Source organism: Callospermophilus lateralis, chromosome 14 (genome assembly GCF_048772815.1).
Source record: "Callospermophilus lateralis isolate mCalLat2 chromosome 14, mCalLat2.hap1, whole genome shotgun sequence".
NCBI lineage: Eukaryota > Metazoa > Chordata > Mammalia > Rodentia > Sciuridae > Callospermophilus > Callospermophilus lateralis.
The window spans coordinates 6939643-6957624 of NC_135318.1; the positions used below are offsets into that span (position 1 = coordinate 6939643).

General features: G+C 39.0%; 1 protein-coding gene across 1 annotated transcript in view; it reads right to left on the reverse strand.

Annotated features, from left to right (window-relative positions):
• The window catches only part of Nol10 (nucleolar protein 10), an 80242-nt gene extending 65843 nt beyond the window's left edge, over positions 1 to 14399 (reverse strand). Inside the window, exons 1-7 of the mRNA XM_076833442.1 lie at positions 14247 to 14399; positions 10951 to 10996; positions 9113 to 9211; positions 6590 to 6667; positions 4327 to 4364; positions 2603 to 2739; positions 967 to 1032 (exon numbers count right to left, since the gene is read on the reverse strand). Coding sequence (XP_076689557.1) covers positions 967 to 1032; positions 2603 to 2739; positions 4327 to 4364; positions 6590 to 6667; positions 9113 to 9211; positions 10951 to 10996; positions 14247 to 14312 — 530 coding nt within the window. The 5' untranslated portion in view covers positions 14313 to 14399. The remainder of the gene's footprint in view (positions 1 to 966; positions 1033 to 2602; positions 2740 to 4326; positions 4365 to 6589; positions 6668 to 9112; positions 9212 to 10950; positions 10997 to 14246) is intronic.
• Positions 14400 to 17982: the final 3583 nt, after the last annotated feature.

Here is a 17982-nt window from a genome sequence, read left to right on the forward strand (position 1 = left end):
CTGGTAGAGAGCCCTAGGTTCAATCCTCTTTACCACAAAAAGAAAAAGAAAGAAAAGCAATTCAGGCCAACGTGAAACAAGTTTACTTGTTTTCATAAATCACCGTATGCTCTTCTAACCTTTAAAAATATTCTCAAAGCAATAAGACAAATTCAACAAGTTCTTCCTTCACACAAATGAGAAACAATCCAGCTCCTATGTGAACTCACTGTCTGGCCTTGCGCAAACCACTAACTCCTCTGATACTAGGCTGCTCTCTCTGTAAAGTGAAGACACTGGGACCTACTACAATATCTGATGTCAGTTTAAAATGAGCCAATATAAGTAAAATGGCAGAATAATGCCTCGCATGTGGTGTTTTCATTCTCATGGTTATTTATTATTCAATAAGATGATAACAATAAGTTCATTCCTAAAGAATTTCTCTTTGAATAAAATATAAGTATAGCTTATAGTGTATGATAAAAGGAAAAATTTTAAAAACTCAAATGTCTGCTAATAACATAAAAAATAAAAATTTAAAAAATTATACAACAATCAAAATTTTCCAAGTGAGAAAATGTGGAACAAAACCAAATCATAAATGAAAACTTAACACTGCAAATAAAAATATCAAGCTGAGTGTTTCTGTTTGTTTTGTTGTTGTTGAGCTCGGGGGATTAATTCAGGGCTTCATGCATGTGACCCAAGTAGGAAGTCAATGAGCCATATCCCCAGGCCTAAGCTGAGTCCTTTCAAAGGAAATAGGACTCAGCTTAGGGTTGGGGAAGTTTTAAAGTGAGAATTGAAATTTTTAAAGAAATCACCAGGTCTCTTAGTGAAGGTTTTGTTTAAGAAAAAAAAAAATTAAACTAAGTGGAACAAAGTTCTACTTAAGTATAATACAGGTTATCTGATTAAAAACTTGAGCATCTAGCACCATCTCCTGGTCAAAATAAATATAGCATCACTTCAAATAATACTCACGCAGCATTAGTTTGTAGAGGATTCAGATATCGTCCTTGTTCTAAATTTAATCTGTAAACTTCAGAGCTGCAAAGAAATGAAGAAAGCTAAAAATACGGCAAAGTACAATAAACTTTTATTTAAATAAATATAAATTTCAGAACTACATACATATATCACTTATAAAATATATGCATGATTAATTATCATCATCATAACTCATCACTTTCCTTTGCAAAACTGATAAAAAGATTTATTTCAGATCTAAAATATATTCATCTTATTTACAAACCCGTAATGTATAAAGGTAAGTTAAACTATTTGTTGAGGAAATATCATAAAGTAATTAGACTATTTACAAATAACACAGAAAATGCAAGATTCAAAGGTATATATAATATATGTAATATAAAATAAAAGATTAGAAGGAAATACATCAAAATACTAGCAAAGGTTTCCTCTGGGTGGTGTAATTATGGATGAATTTTCTTTTTCATACTTTTTTTACATTTTCAAAATTTTCTATAAGGGATAGGAATTTTCTTTTTTAATATCTTTTTAGTTAGACACAATACCTTTATTTTATTTATTTATATGTGGTGCTGAGGACTGAACTCAAGGCCTTACATATGTTAGGCGAGTACTCTATTGCTGAGCTACAACCTCAGCCCCTGAATTTTCTTTTATATTTATAAAAAGGTGACACTTAAGGATAAGAAGTTTTAGAATACTATATAACAGGGCTAAGAAATGGACCTCACCAACAAAATCCTACTAGGTTGCAGATATAGCTCTCTGTATTTAGAGAATAGGCAACAGAAGTCAAGGGTGACATCCTAAATGATTTAGTCTCCTTGAAACATAAAGCAACTTAAAAGCAGGGATCATGTATTATTCTTCCGTAAAGCTGCTCCCAATGTTTTTTAACTAGAGTCCATAACTACATATGACCTCAATTACAAAATGGTTCAGAGAGAAATACATTACTGATACTGAATAAAACTTAAAGCAGAACTACAAGTTTGGAAAAATAAAGAGAAATCTGAGAAACAGAGTAAAATAAACAATATGTAAAATAAACAAATATGTATCTTGTACATTGTGGCAACTGGGCTATAGTGAACAGGCTTATATTTCCTAACAGCATTTCCTGCTTTAACCACTGTAACATAAAACTACCATAAACACTTTTAATGTTAGAATATTTTATTAAGCAGAACAACAGGTATTAAAACGTTACGATACCTCTTATACACAAAACGCATCAGTGTGTAACTAGGAGACTTATTTTTGGCTTATTCCTTGGTTTCTTTTTTCTTTTTTTGGTACTGGGGATTGAACCCAGGGGTGCTTAACCACTGAGTCACATCCCCAGCCCTTTTTATTTTGAGACAGTGTCTCACTAAGGTACTTAGGGCCTCGCTAAATTGCTGAGGCCCACTTTGAACATGTAATCCTCCTGCCTCAACCTCCCAAGCAGCTAGGATAATTACTGGCATGCACCCACCACACCCCACAAAGATTTTTTTCTTTAAAATAATAACCATGTATCACTTTATCTGTTAAGGCTATTTAAACAGAGAAACTATACAGGAAATTTATTAAGAGAAATTGTTTGTGAAGTGAAAAGGAAAAAGAAAAAGAGTAGATCCAATACCTTGCACCAACAAAGTACAAATCACAGGATGGATAGTGATAAGAGAAATCTCTCCCGAACTTTGGTATTCTGGTTTTGTAGTAAAAACCTGATTGTGAATGAAATTCAATATATCTATCATTATGTAAGAAGACAATCTGAAAATAAAAGAAAATCACTTTACTTAGGTTTCTACATAAAGTTTTTATTTCATCATCACCAAAGCAAGAAAAAAAAACCAAAAAAACAAAACTGATCGCTCTCACACTTACTCTCTCTAAACACACAGACATCCCACACACTCCAGTGGAATTAAGAATCACAACCCTGGGCTGGGGCTATAACTCAGTGGCAGAGGACTTGCCTTGCATGTAAAAGGGACTGGGTTTGATCTTCAGCACCACACATAAATAAGTAAAAAAAAAAAATAAAGGCCCATTAACAACTAAAAATATTAAAAAAAAAAAAAAAAAAACTGAAGAAAAAGAATCACAACCCTTCTCTGTTTCCTGATGCCTTCCTGCACCTCAACATCATCTCTGAGAGCCTTTCCTTCTAACCAACAGAACTAAGACAAATGCCTTTCGCTGTCGTGGCTCCAGCACATTCTAATGTGGAATGATGTACACTAGTCATAAGAGCACCTTTCTGCTTCACTGAAGAACACATTCTAATAATCCCACACAGTTACACAGTTTGATAAACTCATTTAATTTTAATATACTACAAAGGTAACTGAAAACCCTACAGGTAGCATTTAATTGCAAATTTGTCAATATTAAAAAATATATATTTTAAAATTGTATGTCCCCAAAATACATGATAAAATCTACCACAGATAAAAGGATAAACCGAAAACTCACAGTTCTCAGAACTAAAGACAATACACGAACCATGTCAGGGGCTGGGATTGTGGCTCAGCGGTAGAGCGCTCCCCTAGCATGAAGCATGTCAGCTAAGAAAATTCAATTTTCCTTCAAGTCGACTTTTTTTTTTTAATGGTGCTGGGATTGAATTCAGGGCCTTGCACACAGTAGGAAAGTGCTCTACTATTGAACTGCACCCCCAGCCCTTCTTCACAATGCCATTTAACATCACTAAATAATGCTTTTATTTTAATAAATTTATTTTAGCTGGTACATAAAAATTATATATTAATGGGACATCATGATGTTTCATAAAAATTTTTCACTTTAAATTGAATAAAGGCTTTATTAACATTTTCTAATTGTAGAAAATGACCATAAGAATTGAAAGATGGACCAACAGCATAAAGAAAAGCAAACAAATAAATCTGTTTAGTTGTGTTCTGAATTTACCAGAAGACACCACAACCACTTGCTGGGTCAAGAAAATGAAATGTACAACAGTGCTAATTTACTCTTATGAATCAGAGAGCAAAAACAACCTGGCAACAAACCTAAGTTCAAAAATCAGAATTACAAATCTAGTACATAAGATGGTCTAAAAAAAATGACTGCTTCCAATTCTTAAAAATGGAGATAAAGTCTCATCAATGGAAAGCTAAATTAGAGAGGCCAAAAGTCATCTCTACCTCAGTTGTCCTAAAAAATACTACACATCACACATGCACCAAACTACAAGTATATTAAGAGAAAAAAGATAGGTTATCTACTAATACACAATCTTCTTTAACAACTGAAAATTGAATATCTTTATCCTTATAAATTCCACTCACTCATTCCTTTAATATAACCAGCACAAATCCATATTGTCAAACATACCTTTGAATAGTCATCTGATAAAATTTCAAAGGTGACAACTGAAAAAGAAGAAATAGGGGGAAAATGGAATTATCAATCAACATTCTTTAAAAAAAAAAAAAAAATTTGAGGCAAAGATTCTAATTAACGCAGAAATTATATAGAAATACTGTTTAACCCATATAAGAATAAAACTGCCACGTTGCCCCCAAAATGACAAATGGAAAATTCAATATAAACCATCTAGATTTTTATAGAACGAAGCAAATCCACAAAATATGACTTCTAAATTTTGTCAGTATTTTACCCAGATGTTCAAAATAATTAAGACTTTCAAATATACATTTAAAAACATTTTAAGTATTGATTAAAAAATGATAACAGAGCTGGGGTTGTAGCTTATGGTAGAGCACTTGCCTAGCATATGTGAGGCCCTGAGTTCAATCCTCAGCACTACATAAATATAAATGAATAAAGTGCCACAACACTTTTATTTTATTTAAATCAGTCAGGGTCACTCAAGGTGGATTTGAGTTAGCACGAAAATAATTACACACAGACAGATCCAGTGACAGCTCTAGACCTTAGGGGTCCTTTGGAAAGACAGAGAGCCACCTGGATTCTTTATTCTTACATAGGGGGCACACAAGGGGAGGTTCCATGGAACACTCTATCCCAAAAAAGATTAAGGGGTAATATTACAAAGGAACAAGAAGGCAACCCACTCCACTGGGTAACACCCACTCCCAAAGCTTTGCTCCTCTGCTGAGGGGAGATGGGGATCCTCCTGCTTAGGGAAGCCAGTCTCCACATTTCCATCGCTCAAAGCTAGGGGGCACTCAGCTCCCGACTATAAAGTTAGTGTGCCCATCTACAACTAAAAATATTTTTTAAAAAGGGTAACAATAACTCTTTACCTATTCATAGTTTATCTGTTAAATAAAAGTAAAGAATGAAAACCACTGTACTAGTGGCACACAGAAGTTCTAGTTTTCAAAAGGCAAAGGGTGAGACAAGTTAGAATGCGCTTGTAATTCTAAGGAAACTCCCCCGGGTGTGGTGGTACACACCTGTAATCCCAGCAACTAGGGAGGCTGAGGCAGGAGGATCACAAGTTCAAGGCCAGCTTCAGCAACTTAGTGAGGCCCTTAGTAACCTCCCATTAACTTCTTTTCCCTTAATCCCCAACACAGGGCCAGCTAATAAAAGTTGAACTTCCCCATTTTAATGTGCCTTCCATGCTTGGCAGAACCTGAGAATGACTCTCAGTGACCTTTACTCTAGTACAATTCTTGCTCCTCTGTGAGTGTGGGAGGACCCTGTGACTTGCTGAGACACCACTCCTCTGAAATGTTACCTTATATATCAAAGGGGAGATTTATAATCATAGGAGCCTATAGAAACAGTTTCCTTTGCTGGTAGTGAAGGGAAAGTCAGAAAGATGCAAAGCACTAGAAGGATCTAATGAGCTGCTGCTGGCTTAAATGTGGAGGTGACCACGGGACAAGGCATGCAGGCAGCTTTAATAAGCCAACATAGCCAGCTGACAGCAAGAAATGGGATCCCCAGTCCTACAACCACAACAAACTGAAGTCTGCCAACAACCTGAGTGAGTCTGGAAGCACAGTCTTAGGTTCAGTCCTACAAACAAGAGCACAGCTGGCCGGCACCCTGATTCAGCCCTGAACACAGGACACAGCAGAGCCTGGAAGGACTTACTGACTTACAGAACAGCAAGCTGCTAAAGGGTTCTTTAAACCACCGTGTTTGTACTAATTTGATACATAACAATAGAAAACTAATATACAACTGTTGTGTTTAGATATGAGGTGTCCCCCAAAAGTTCCTGTGTGAATGCGGGACTATGTCAGAGGTGAAATGATTGGATTATGAGAGTTGTGGGTTGATGGGCCCAAGCTAGTTCTAATGGACAACTGGGCATGGCTGGAGGAGGTGAGTCACTGGGGGTGTGCCCTGGAAGGGTGCATCTTCCCTGAGGCTCCTTCCCTACTTTCTCTCTGCTTTCTGGTCACCATGAGGTAGGCAGCACTTCACCATGCTCTTCCACAGTGATGTCCTGACTTGCCCTGGGCCCAGAGCAATGGCCAACCACTGAACCAGGAACTAAAATGAACTTTTCCTCTTCTAAATTGTTCTTCTCAAGTACTTTGGTCACAGTGACAAAAACTAACTAGCACAACACCCCATTTCCATTTTGAAAGGCAGAAAAGTAGATAAATATCAAAAGTTATTTTTACAAACTCAAAGTTATTATCTTACTCACCTTCGGAATCTAAACACCTTTCAAACTTCAAGGATAACTGATAGGTGTCATAACACCGAACCCGGGGTTTATATGTTCCTATAAAAAAAAAATTAAAGTGATGTAAAACCTAAAGATAGACTTTTCATAGTCAGTATCCTGTAGAACTAGTGAGGATACCTTTTGTTCAGAGGTAGGCAGTATTCATTGTGACCAAATCAAACAAAAGGAACTAACTTAAAAGCAGTCCAAGAAGGAAATGAGCAAAGGACAAACAAGCAAGTCATGGAAAATGAATTACAAATAAAAGGCCTCAGGAAGAGCTAATGAAAGTAGACTGAGACCATGAAGCCGTTTTTGTCCACCCCAATGGCAAAGATGAAAAAGATCTGTGCTGGTGGGAGTGGTCTGACATACTGCTGCTGAACAGTGTAACTCACACAACTTCTTCAGAGGACAATCGGGTAATACCTGTAGGATATGTCATGTCTATGCACCTTGAAACTACATTTCAACTTACACAAACTGAATCTAAAGAAACATCCTCAAGAATGTACCAAAGATAGGAAGAGCAGTTGCTGGTACACTATTTATAATGGCTAGAAACTGAAAGCAAATAAAATGTCACCTGACAGGAAAATGCTTAAACAAACGGTGGCAAATCTACGCAAAGGAACATTATGCACCTCATAAAGAGAGGAACAGACCCGTAACCCCTGGGGTGGAAAATGACACGTCCTGCAGAAGGAGAAAACAGAAGGGAGTGCCACAGAAGAGGCACTCCATTCTGTAGAACTGAACGCTGGTGGTGGTAGTACTCTGTGCAGGAAAAGGTGGAGGAATAAGTACTGACTTCATAATGATGGTCTATCTCTGAGCAGTGCAATTCTGACGACTTTCACATTTTATGCTATGTATTTCTGTAAGTTTGTGTTCTATATAAATTTATCACATTGGCAATGAGAAGAAAAAAGTTGGTTTTTGAAACAAAAAATCTTAAAAAAAAAAATGAGACAGTTTTGTTTTTTGGCCTGAATCAACACCTAAGATTTCAGGGACATAGTTCAGTTGGTAGAGTGTTTGCCTTGCACACAGAAGGCCTTGGGTTCAATCCCCAGTAACACACACACACACACACACACACACACACACACACACAGAGGATGGGGGTATACCTTGGCAGTAGAGAGTCCCTAGGTTAAATCCTCAATACCACAATAAAGCCTAAGATTTCATTTTAAAAAAGAAAAGTTCAGGGCTAATGATACAGCTCAGCTGGCAAAGTGTATGCCTACCATGCACAAGGGCCTGGGTTCCATCCTTAGTACCGTCAAAAAATAAATAAACAAACAGAAGTTGAAAAAACAGTAAATATACTTGGAGCCCACTGTTATATGATGACCATTTAAAAAGATCTGTACATTTGAGTGTCCGAAGGGCCATATGGAAGAATGAATATATGCGGGGCCTTCATTCCCATTTTGTTTGTTTTGGTTTTGTTTTTGCTTTTTATTTTTTTTATCATTTACAAGGTTTTCATGTTTTACTTTGACCATCACAAAATATGTGACAAAAAAGATAAACATAAATAAAAGCAGTCCTTTTATTTCTTGTTTTTTTCCCCTCATTCCCAAGAACAATTCTGGGTTATGCAGGTTATGTCCATTTGTCAAAGCTCAACAAATTGTAAACCTAAGACATACGCAAGGCTGGAAATGCAGCTCAGTGTTAGAGCACCTGCCTAGCATAACAAGGCCTTGAGCTCAACCTCCTGTACTATACCAAGCACGACACATACAAAACCTCCATGTATTTCTAGTTAATGACATACACACTAAGGTACATACAGGTGAAGTAAGGCAACACTTACTACTTGCTCTGAAATGCAACAAAAAACTAGATAGAGCCAGGCATAGTGGCACACACCTATAACCTGTTAATTGGGAGGCTGACAGGAAAATCACAAATTCAAGGCCAATCTGGGTAACTTAGCAAGACCCTGTCTCAGGGCTGGGGATGTGGCTCAAGTGGTAGCGTGCTCGCCTGGCATGCGTGCAGCCCGGGTTCGATCCTCAGCACCACGTACAAACAAAGATGTTGTGTCCGCCAAGTACTAAAAAATAAATATTAAAAAAAAAAAAATTCTCTCTCTCTCTCTCTCCCTCACTCTTTCTGAAAAAAAAAAAAAAAAAGACCCTGTCTCAGAAAAAGGGCGAGATGAGCAGGGTACAGAACCCCTGGGTTCAATCCCCAATACAACAACAACAACAAAAACAAGATGGATTGATGGATGCACAGAAAGAGAAATAAATAGGTGAGACAGTAAATAGTAAACGATTTATTTATTTATTGCTATAAATAGTCTACTATTAATTGCAGAATCTAGGCAGTAAATAACTGGGTGCTCACAGTACAATTTTTTTCAATATTTCTTTATGTCTGAACTTTTTTACAATAAAATGTTAGGGTAAAAAAAAGTGACCTTTCCACCACAGCATTTCATACTATAAAATGTATGTAAATCATAACCAAAAAGATGCTTACCAGTTGCTAAAATATACTGTCCATCTTTTGACACCTTAAGAGTGGTACACACAGTAGGCATTTCAAAATCCTGAATAAGTTCAATTCTCCTACGGACATCTTCAAAGAGAGAGAAAAAATAACCAGTTTATTTATTTATTTTTTAACATAACTTTATTTTTTATGTGGTGCTAGGAATCGAACCCGGTGCCTCACATATGCTAGGCAAGAGTTCTACCACTGAGCCACAACCCCAGTCCCATGAATCCATTTTGTTACACAAGAGAACAAGGGAATAGGAGAATTAGATAAAATCAAAATCTGTAAGTATTAAAGCAGTTATTTTTGTTATCTTTTGAATTAAAATTTTAATTTTCTAACTTTAGTATTATATAAAACCTACTCTTACCTTGTGATCTTTACCCCACATCCAGAAACCCATCAATCTTTGATTTTTATACACTCAGTTTTAAATGAAATATAAGGGAAGCCAGGTATGGTGGCACACACCTGTAATCCCAGTTTTAGGAGGATAAGATAGGAGGCTCACAAGTGCAAAGCCAGCCTCAGCAACTCAGCAAGGCCCTAGCAATTCAGAGAGACCCTGTCTCAAAATAAAAAATTAAAAGGGCTGTGGATGTGGTTCTGTGGTTAAGCACCCCTGGGTTCAATTCAGTACCAAAAAAAAAAAAGAAAGAAAGAAAGAAAGAAAAAACAAGGAAAGATAAATTTTTTATCCATGACAAAATGTAATAGAGAAAAATGTAAAGAAAATCTGTCCACCAATTTCTGATTTCATAATCAGAAATCTTACATTCTGATTTTTCCCTGCTGGCATTAAGTTAAAGAATCAAAATATTCCCATTAATACATATAATTATGATGTACCAATAAAAAAATGTAGGGAAAAAATTATATTACAAAAGAATCAAAATCTTCTGTTTATGTTCATACACTCTATGTGTATAATTCTTTCATTCAGAAAGAAAAATGCTTATTATTTCAAAAACAGACAAATAGATTTAACTTAAAAAGATTCTGATACACTGGAGAACAAAACAACTGTTGGAATGTCGCTGAGCACAGTGGCACACAGTGACTCAGGAGGCAGGAGGATCAGCAAAAGCTTAGTTGCACTAAGCAACTCAGTGAGATGGTCTCTAAATAAAATACAAAATAGGATTGGAGATGCAGCTCAGTGGTCAAGTGCCCCTGAATTCAATCCCTAGTACCCCTCAAAAAAAAAAAAAAAAAATGTTGGAATATTCAAAGAGGTCCTCCTTGGGCTTCGAGTTCTCATACATCTTGCTGATTGTGGCAAGACTGCAAGGCACTGACACTCTTATATCTAGACCATTTTTCAGGGTTATTTATACAGCTGGAAACCCTGACAGATGCAATTATATGTCCCTTTTAGACAAAGAGCAGACTTCCTTATTGCCTGCTATAAAAGCAGTGGTCTTCCCAGCTCAGGGTGCCTCAGCTGCAACGCAAATCCACTGTCTAGGGAGCACCCACCTGCATGGTGCTGAATATCCCCGTGGGACTCTAGTGGAAATTATCATGAGTATGCTGACACTCACTACACTTGCTGTGCTCTAAGTAATAAAGTCTCTATCTCTGACCCAGGAAGTAAGAGGTTAATTTATTAGTTTTTAAGTAGAATAAAATCAAATCCCACACCTCCCAGGAACATATCAACCACAACAAAAAGCTTCTTAAAAAGAAAAAGGCAAAAGTGTTTATTTTCCACTATAGTAGTCCCTTTGCATTTTGTAACTCCTTACTTACAACAGGCGAGCCAGAGCTTTATAATACGGATCACTAACGTCACTGAAGCAGAAAGAGACAATACTCACCAACATCTTTCTTCTGCAGTGCTCTCTTTTTCCTATCAGACAACCACTTAAAGAAAATAAAGAGATTGTATTTTAAAACAAATTCACCTAAATTGTTTTCTGCTTACAAAAGTAGTAATACATTAGAAAATTCAAACCTGATAGGAATATATACTTCTACATAAGATGAAAATATTATATGATCCTAATACTACTACCGTGAAGAGATCTTGTGGATTTTTTCTTGTATATGCTTACATACATTAGACAATGAGTTTCTCAAAGTCCTATGTTTCACATGAAAGAAAACTAACTCATCTAAACAATGTAAGGGAAAATAGTAAGCCTCAAATATGTAACTCATATATGGAATAACTGCATCTATTTAAGTGAAAATTTTACATAAAAGTAGAAAGTCTGAAATATCTCTTTTTTCATAAAGAATAAAGCAGATAAATAACTGGCCAAATAGCTGACTGGATAATAAATAAATGGTAATTTTACAGTCATACTCACTGATACCAGGTTTTGTTCTATACCCCAGCCTAGCAAGCAGCACAATTCTGTTGCCTAACTGGGTGACAAGAGGAAGCACTTGTCAATTATGATTATCCTAAAGCAATGGCTCCTGACCAGGGCAGTTCTGTTCCCCAAAGGTCATTTGGCAATTCCTGAAAATATAGTTGTCACAACTGGGGTGGGGGTTTATCCTCCTGGCATGCAGCAGGTCAAGACCAGAACAATGCCAAACATCCTATGATAAATGCATAAGACAGGCTCCAGGAACAAAGAACTGACCAGCTCAAAATGTCCATATGTCAATAATGGTGAAGAAACGCTGCCATAAAGGAGTGAAAGAAAAGCAAAAGAAAAATGAACATATGTCTCCTCTAAAAGTACAAGTCAATGTATATCCCCTATTCTATGACATAATAATCTTCAGGACTCTCTGGTTATGCAGATTCACCACTCAAGTCCCTAAGTGACACCTGAGGCAGTGTCTACATAAGGAACAAGATAATACTTTGAAGAGCCCAATTTTGAGCCAGAGCTCCCTCCCATCTTCTTAATGGACTGACACAGATTTATGCCAGTGATTGTATTACTCTGATTTTACTTTAGGCAGTAATATTGTAATTAAAGGTTCTGTTGAGTACATTTTGGGGCATTCAATGTGTTCTTTCACATCAATTTATCACAAGCAGAACAAAGGTATATTACCAAGGTGCCCCCCCCCACCGTATACTAGAATACAATTTTCTTAGAAGTTTTGCTTACAAAGGCAAAAATTCATAGAATCATAGGGCTCATCCTTTTGAGCAAATGAGTGTGGGGCAAAGAGGTGAAGACTGAGATATCCTTCTACATGGGGGTCTGGGACCTGGAAGGCCAGGAATTCTCCACACAGTGAAGAAGGGAAGGAAGAAAAGTTCATTCAGGAGTTTCTATATAAAAGCTGACAGCACACAGGAAAAGGAGTCATCATGGGACAAGAAAAAAGAAGCCTAAAAATGTTTCTAAAGTTCATGAAAGAACCAAAAGCTTTCACTAAATTAAGCCATCCTCTCAATATTCTATAAAGTTATACCTAAAAAGGATTGTACTACATGTGGTAGTGCATGCCTGCCATCCTAGGTACTCAGGAGGCTGAGGAAAGAGGATCACAAGTTCCAAGTGTGGGTGACTTAGAAAAAAACCTTGTCTCAAAACAAAAAAATAAAAAGAGCTGGTAAAGCAACCCCAGTACAAAAAAAAAAAAAAAAAAAAACACCTTACCAAATAGTGTAATCAGAAACCTAGCCCCACCCCCTTCTGCACCCCAAAAGCAAGCAAGCTCTGGGAAGGCTGGTGGCCTCACTCTCACTGCATAGGTGCCTCTCTCTTGCTGGAAAGGGGTCGGGGGAAGACCCTATTTACTCTTACATTTGAAGGAGGTAGAGCTAGAATGTACACTACTATTTACTACTCAAGGTTCCACTTGATACTTATTAGAACTTCAAACTTTCAATATCAAAAATAAGACTTCCCCACTCCCAACCATTCATCACTAAAAGCACTTTTTATCATCTGAAATTGTTTTCTCGTTTGCTCATTTGTTCATTATCCTTTTCCCCAACAGGGAACTTTATCTAACACGTTCACCATGTACCCAAAAACTTAGAGCTGCCTTGGCTAGAGATGTGGCCCAACAATAGAGGGCTTGCCACTTGTCCAGCATGGGTAAGGTCCTAAGTTCAATTCCCAGGACAGAAAAGCAAACAAACAAACACAAAAATGGAACTCTCTGCACATACTAACTCTCAACAAATGAGCAAAATGAAAAAACAAAATGAGAAAGATCACCTGTGTTAAGAACAACTTTCGGAAGATGAGGAATCAGTTAAACCATTGGTTCCAAATTTCTCAGTGATGACGGGTACACTGAAGAAGAGCTACGTTGAAGTAGAGCTACCTTTATTTTGTTTTCCAACAGTGGCATGCTATCAAGTGGTACATTTTGAAACCACTTTCTAACAAGTGCAGTCTTGAGCTAAGGCTGTAAATTTTCACCTTCCTAAGAATGGAGACCTGCGAAAGGAAATGAGCGTCCACAAAGTTTTCTCTCCCTGGAAGTGCTTGAACAGAGGCTTAACTACCACTTATAAGAACTAAAAACCAAGCTTCAAAGCCTACTGTGTGACCCTGGATAAATCATCTTTCCCCTGGCGAGAGCTTCGCTGAATACTTCAAACATGAAAAGACTGAAGAAGTACTACCGATTTGTCCAGGCCTTTCTGACTTCGACGTTTTAACACCGTGGAATCAAGTTCAGCAAGATTCGAATACACTGTCCGTAAATGCTACAGGTGCAAAGTCTGGATCTCCCTTGTCCACCGTTGTGACCCTAGGACCTCGCTCATAATAGGAGCTCAACAAAAATGAACGGATATGAAAACCGGGAGAACATTCAAATAGGGGAAGAGAGTTCTGTCAAGCCATCTGTCCACGTTTTCCTGCACGGCGTGGGAATGGCTGTGGACATGTACACAAGCCCAAGGGACGCGACCTCTGTTCTGGTGAACCTCACAAAAATTCCAGCAAAGCTCTTCGACCCTGATCACCTCCCGGTCCAGGTTCTGGTGCGGTGGCAGTAGCGCCCTTATTTACCAGGGCCGACGAGACCCCCAGCTCACAGCCACTCGCCCCTGGGCCTCCACGAATCGGGGGCCAGTAGAGGCCCCGCTAAGCCAGGCCAAGGCCAGGGCCAAGGAGAGCGGCGGCTGGTGGTCGAGGAGTGCCCCCAGGAGTTCCGGAGTGAGGGGCGTGGACGGACTCACCTCGGGAAGGGACTTGCCGCAGCTGAGACTGTAAATCTTCACCTCGTTGAGGCTGGAGACCTGCATGGCTGCACCAAGAAGCGACGGCACCTGCCGCAGTCCCAGCTCCTCCGGCACCTGAGCAGCACACCAAGAGAACCCGAGCGCGACGCGACGCGACGCGGCGCACGGCGTGCGGCGGCCGGCGCGGGGCGATGACGCACTTCCTGGCTTCGGACGCGCACTTCCCGGAAGTGGGAGACGTAAATCACCGCGGCGGTGTAGTGGAGAGAACCTGCGAGGCCCGGCGAAGAGGCGCGGGCGGGCGGCTGAGCTGTTGCTGGCACTGCCAGATTCTGCTTTTTCACCTCTCAGTTTCCCGAAGTGCAGGAAGTGGCCTTTTGGTCTCTACCGCTAGCCAGGCCGAGATGTCGCGGTCCTGGGCAGGGGCGGGTGGGGTCAGCGAGCGAAGCCCACCGGGCTGCGGATTCGGAGTGGGTGTTGGTTTCTTGTTGTCGCGGTTCCGTTTTCACTCCTCTCGCGTTTCTGTCCTTGGGGAATTGCTGGCTCTCAAAGCTGCAGTGGCGCCCGCCTGTGCCTCCCAGCTCCTCGGAGGCCGAGGCAGTACGAGCGAGGTTCCTGACCAGGCCTGTCTCCAAAAGGAGGGTGGGAGAGGCCTGCATGATCCCCAGTAGCAGGAAGGGGAAAAAAGCGTGTTAAATGTTGTTTTTGTCTGTACTTAACATTCATCTGATGAAGGAAGTAAAAGAAAAAAGCACACAGAAAAGGAAAATAGTAAAAAGAAAAAAAGAGAAGGAGATGATGATGATTGAGGGAAAAGTGGGTTTGAACCTGATGTCTTTTGAGGCGGGCGTGCCAGCAGTGACAGCACAACTCCTCAGTACCATATTTCTCCTTTTCTGAAAGTTTTCACAAACTTCCTATGCTGACTTTTAATACACAGAAAACTGCCTCTGCTGTTGTCTAATAGGAGGACTTGAGAATTCTTAGACGAAAACTGCAGGGCAACACTAGTCCTTTTGAAGGCGGAACATTCTCCACTTCCCTTACTAAGCAGTGTTGGCATTCTTCCAGACCATAGATTGGAGAAATTAGTGGATTCAAGGTTAGTGTCCCAAAATGCATGGTAGCTCTACTACTCTATATAGTCATTGCTTATAATAACTTAGTACATAGTGCCTCAAATCCAAAGGGGGGTTTTAAAAGTCATTTATTTTCTCAAAACTAGAGCCTTCTCTGATATCCAGATCCCAGTTCCTGCCTATTTGAATATCACCAGGATGGCTTACCAGCTCCACACCTAGCCTGTCTACAACTACCTTCCTTAGTTGAGCTCATCTTGACCTTCTACTGTACTCTCTTGGTTAATTGTATTAGCTGTGTCTTCACAACCACCCTCAACCCACTCCAATCTCTGATCCCCACAGTCAGTATCTAAACTGTGTCATTTTTAATTCTGAAATATTCCTTCAAAACTCCATTCCATTTTCACCCCTCCTGCCCAAGTTCAAATATCCATCATTTTTGAATTAGCACATTTCCATCTGATCTCCCTAAATCCTTTCTTTGAAAATCATTTCACTGCCATACTTCCTAAAACCCAAACATATCATTTCATCTCCCTTGCATCTGAATTAGGCTGAGCATTTTTCATGAACTGTATGTCATTTATCCACATTCTCTACCCTGCCCAGCCACCACTACCCAGTACCTGACAGTGTCTGGCCTATATTAAGCATTATCAAAAATTTACATTTAGCATCATAAATAGGGATAAATTTCTAAGCTCTGTCCTTTTTCCTCAAATCCAAGACCCTCACTTACAGTTAAAAATATCACTGGAAAAAGCAGCAAAATAAAAACGTGGACCCTCATTGCTAGTAGAAATGTAAATTGCTTGGGCTGAGGCTGTGGCTCAGTGATAGTGCACTTGCCTGGTATGTGTGAAGCATTGGGTTTGATTCTCAGCACCACATATAAATAAATTAAAGGTCTATCAACAATTAAAAAATATATTTAAAAAGGAATGTAAAGTGCAGACGCTATAAAGAACAATTTGGTTGTTCCTTAAAAACCTAAGTGTGAAATTATTTTTTTCATTTTTATTTTTGGTTATTAATGGACCTGTATTTTATTTATTCTTATGCGGTGCTGAGAATCAAACCCAGTGCCTCATACATGCCAGGCAAGTGCTCTACCACTGAGCCACAATCCCAGCCCACTAAGTGTGAAATTATTATAATAGAACATTGAAGATCAGACTCTGGAACCAGTCTGGCAGGGTTCAAATCCCAACTGCGATTTTTAGCTGAATGACCTTAAGTACCTTAACCTCTGTGTGCCTCTGTGCCTGAGTAAAATGGAAATAACAATAGTATCCGCGGAAGTTACTATGAGGATGAAATATATTCTTTTGTAAAGTGCTTGGAATCCAGTGCATGGCACATAACAATCATGGAAGCATTTGTAAAATAAAGCTGAAAATAAATGCACATAACTAAATAAACAAAATTTATCCAAATGCCATTAGCATTTCCTTTTTTAACATAAAAGTCATCTAAAGCACACAGAGCTGGGATGCAGCTCTGTGATACAGCTCTTGCCTGGCATTGTAGGTTCAGTCCCCAGAAACACAAGTGTACAATGTAAGGAGCTCTTGTAGCCTCACAGAGTTGTGCGACCATCACCATGGTCAATTTTAGAACATGCCATATTGTATCGGTACCTAACAGGGTGGGGACCTCTGGGCTGGGCAACTGCCTGGTGGTCAATACGGGGCTGACCATCTGCTTTTTTCAGCAACCACTGACCATACAGATTCTCAACCTAGATGCTCTCTCCATGTCACTCAAGGTTTGGTTGTTTTTGTTTTTTTATGTTACAACTATCTTTGAAATTTTCATCAAAATTCTACCTTCTGCCTGAGCCTTTAAGAAAGTCCTCAGGCCTGCCCTCCTCCCTAGGGAGGCAGTGAACCTTCACAGACGGCAGGCTTTGTAGAGATGATAAAATCAGCTTGTCAAACAGGCATAACGATAGAAAATGCATATTTTCCAAAATATGCAGGATGGCTTTAAAGAAATCTTGAATGATTTTACACACACGTGCACACACACACACACACACACACAATATTTTATTACACAAGAATGTGTAGTAAAAGCCCACTGGAATGTAAAACACTTGGAAGTGTTGTAGGTGAGATTTCTAGGTATATCTTACTTCTGATTTTGATAATCAAGGGCCCCAGACCACTTTGCCTCCCTCAATTCAATCCTATTTCTAAATCCCTAGATGGGCCTGCCGCTTCATTAGTGTTGGTGTCATTATTCTGGTTTTGAATCTGCTGATCTAGATTCTAAAATGCCTCCCAGATCTTCCTACCCAGGCCCCACCAGCTCCTCAAAACTCACCTGCTAAATTTTTGACTTGTTTTCTTATGCTTCACTCTATAAATACCTTTACATCAATTATGGTTTTCCTGATAAACTTTTATTACCAGAATACAGCCTGCAAGTGCACTAATAGTGAGCTCAAATGTAGCACTCTATTAAATGTCCACACTGGATAGTTGCCATCAGGCACTAGGGTTTCCTCAGGCCACCAAATCACCTCGAGGCTAATAAAACTGTCATTTTTAAAGAGCCCACAAATCTTTATTGCTCTTCAGGTGGGCTCTCTCTGAATGTGTTGTCACTCTCTTAGTCCCTTTCCCCATCCTGTTGGTTACTATAGG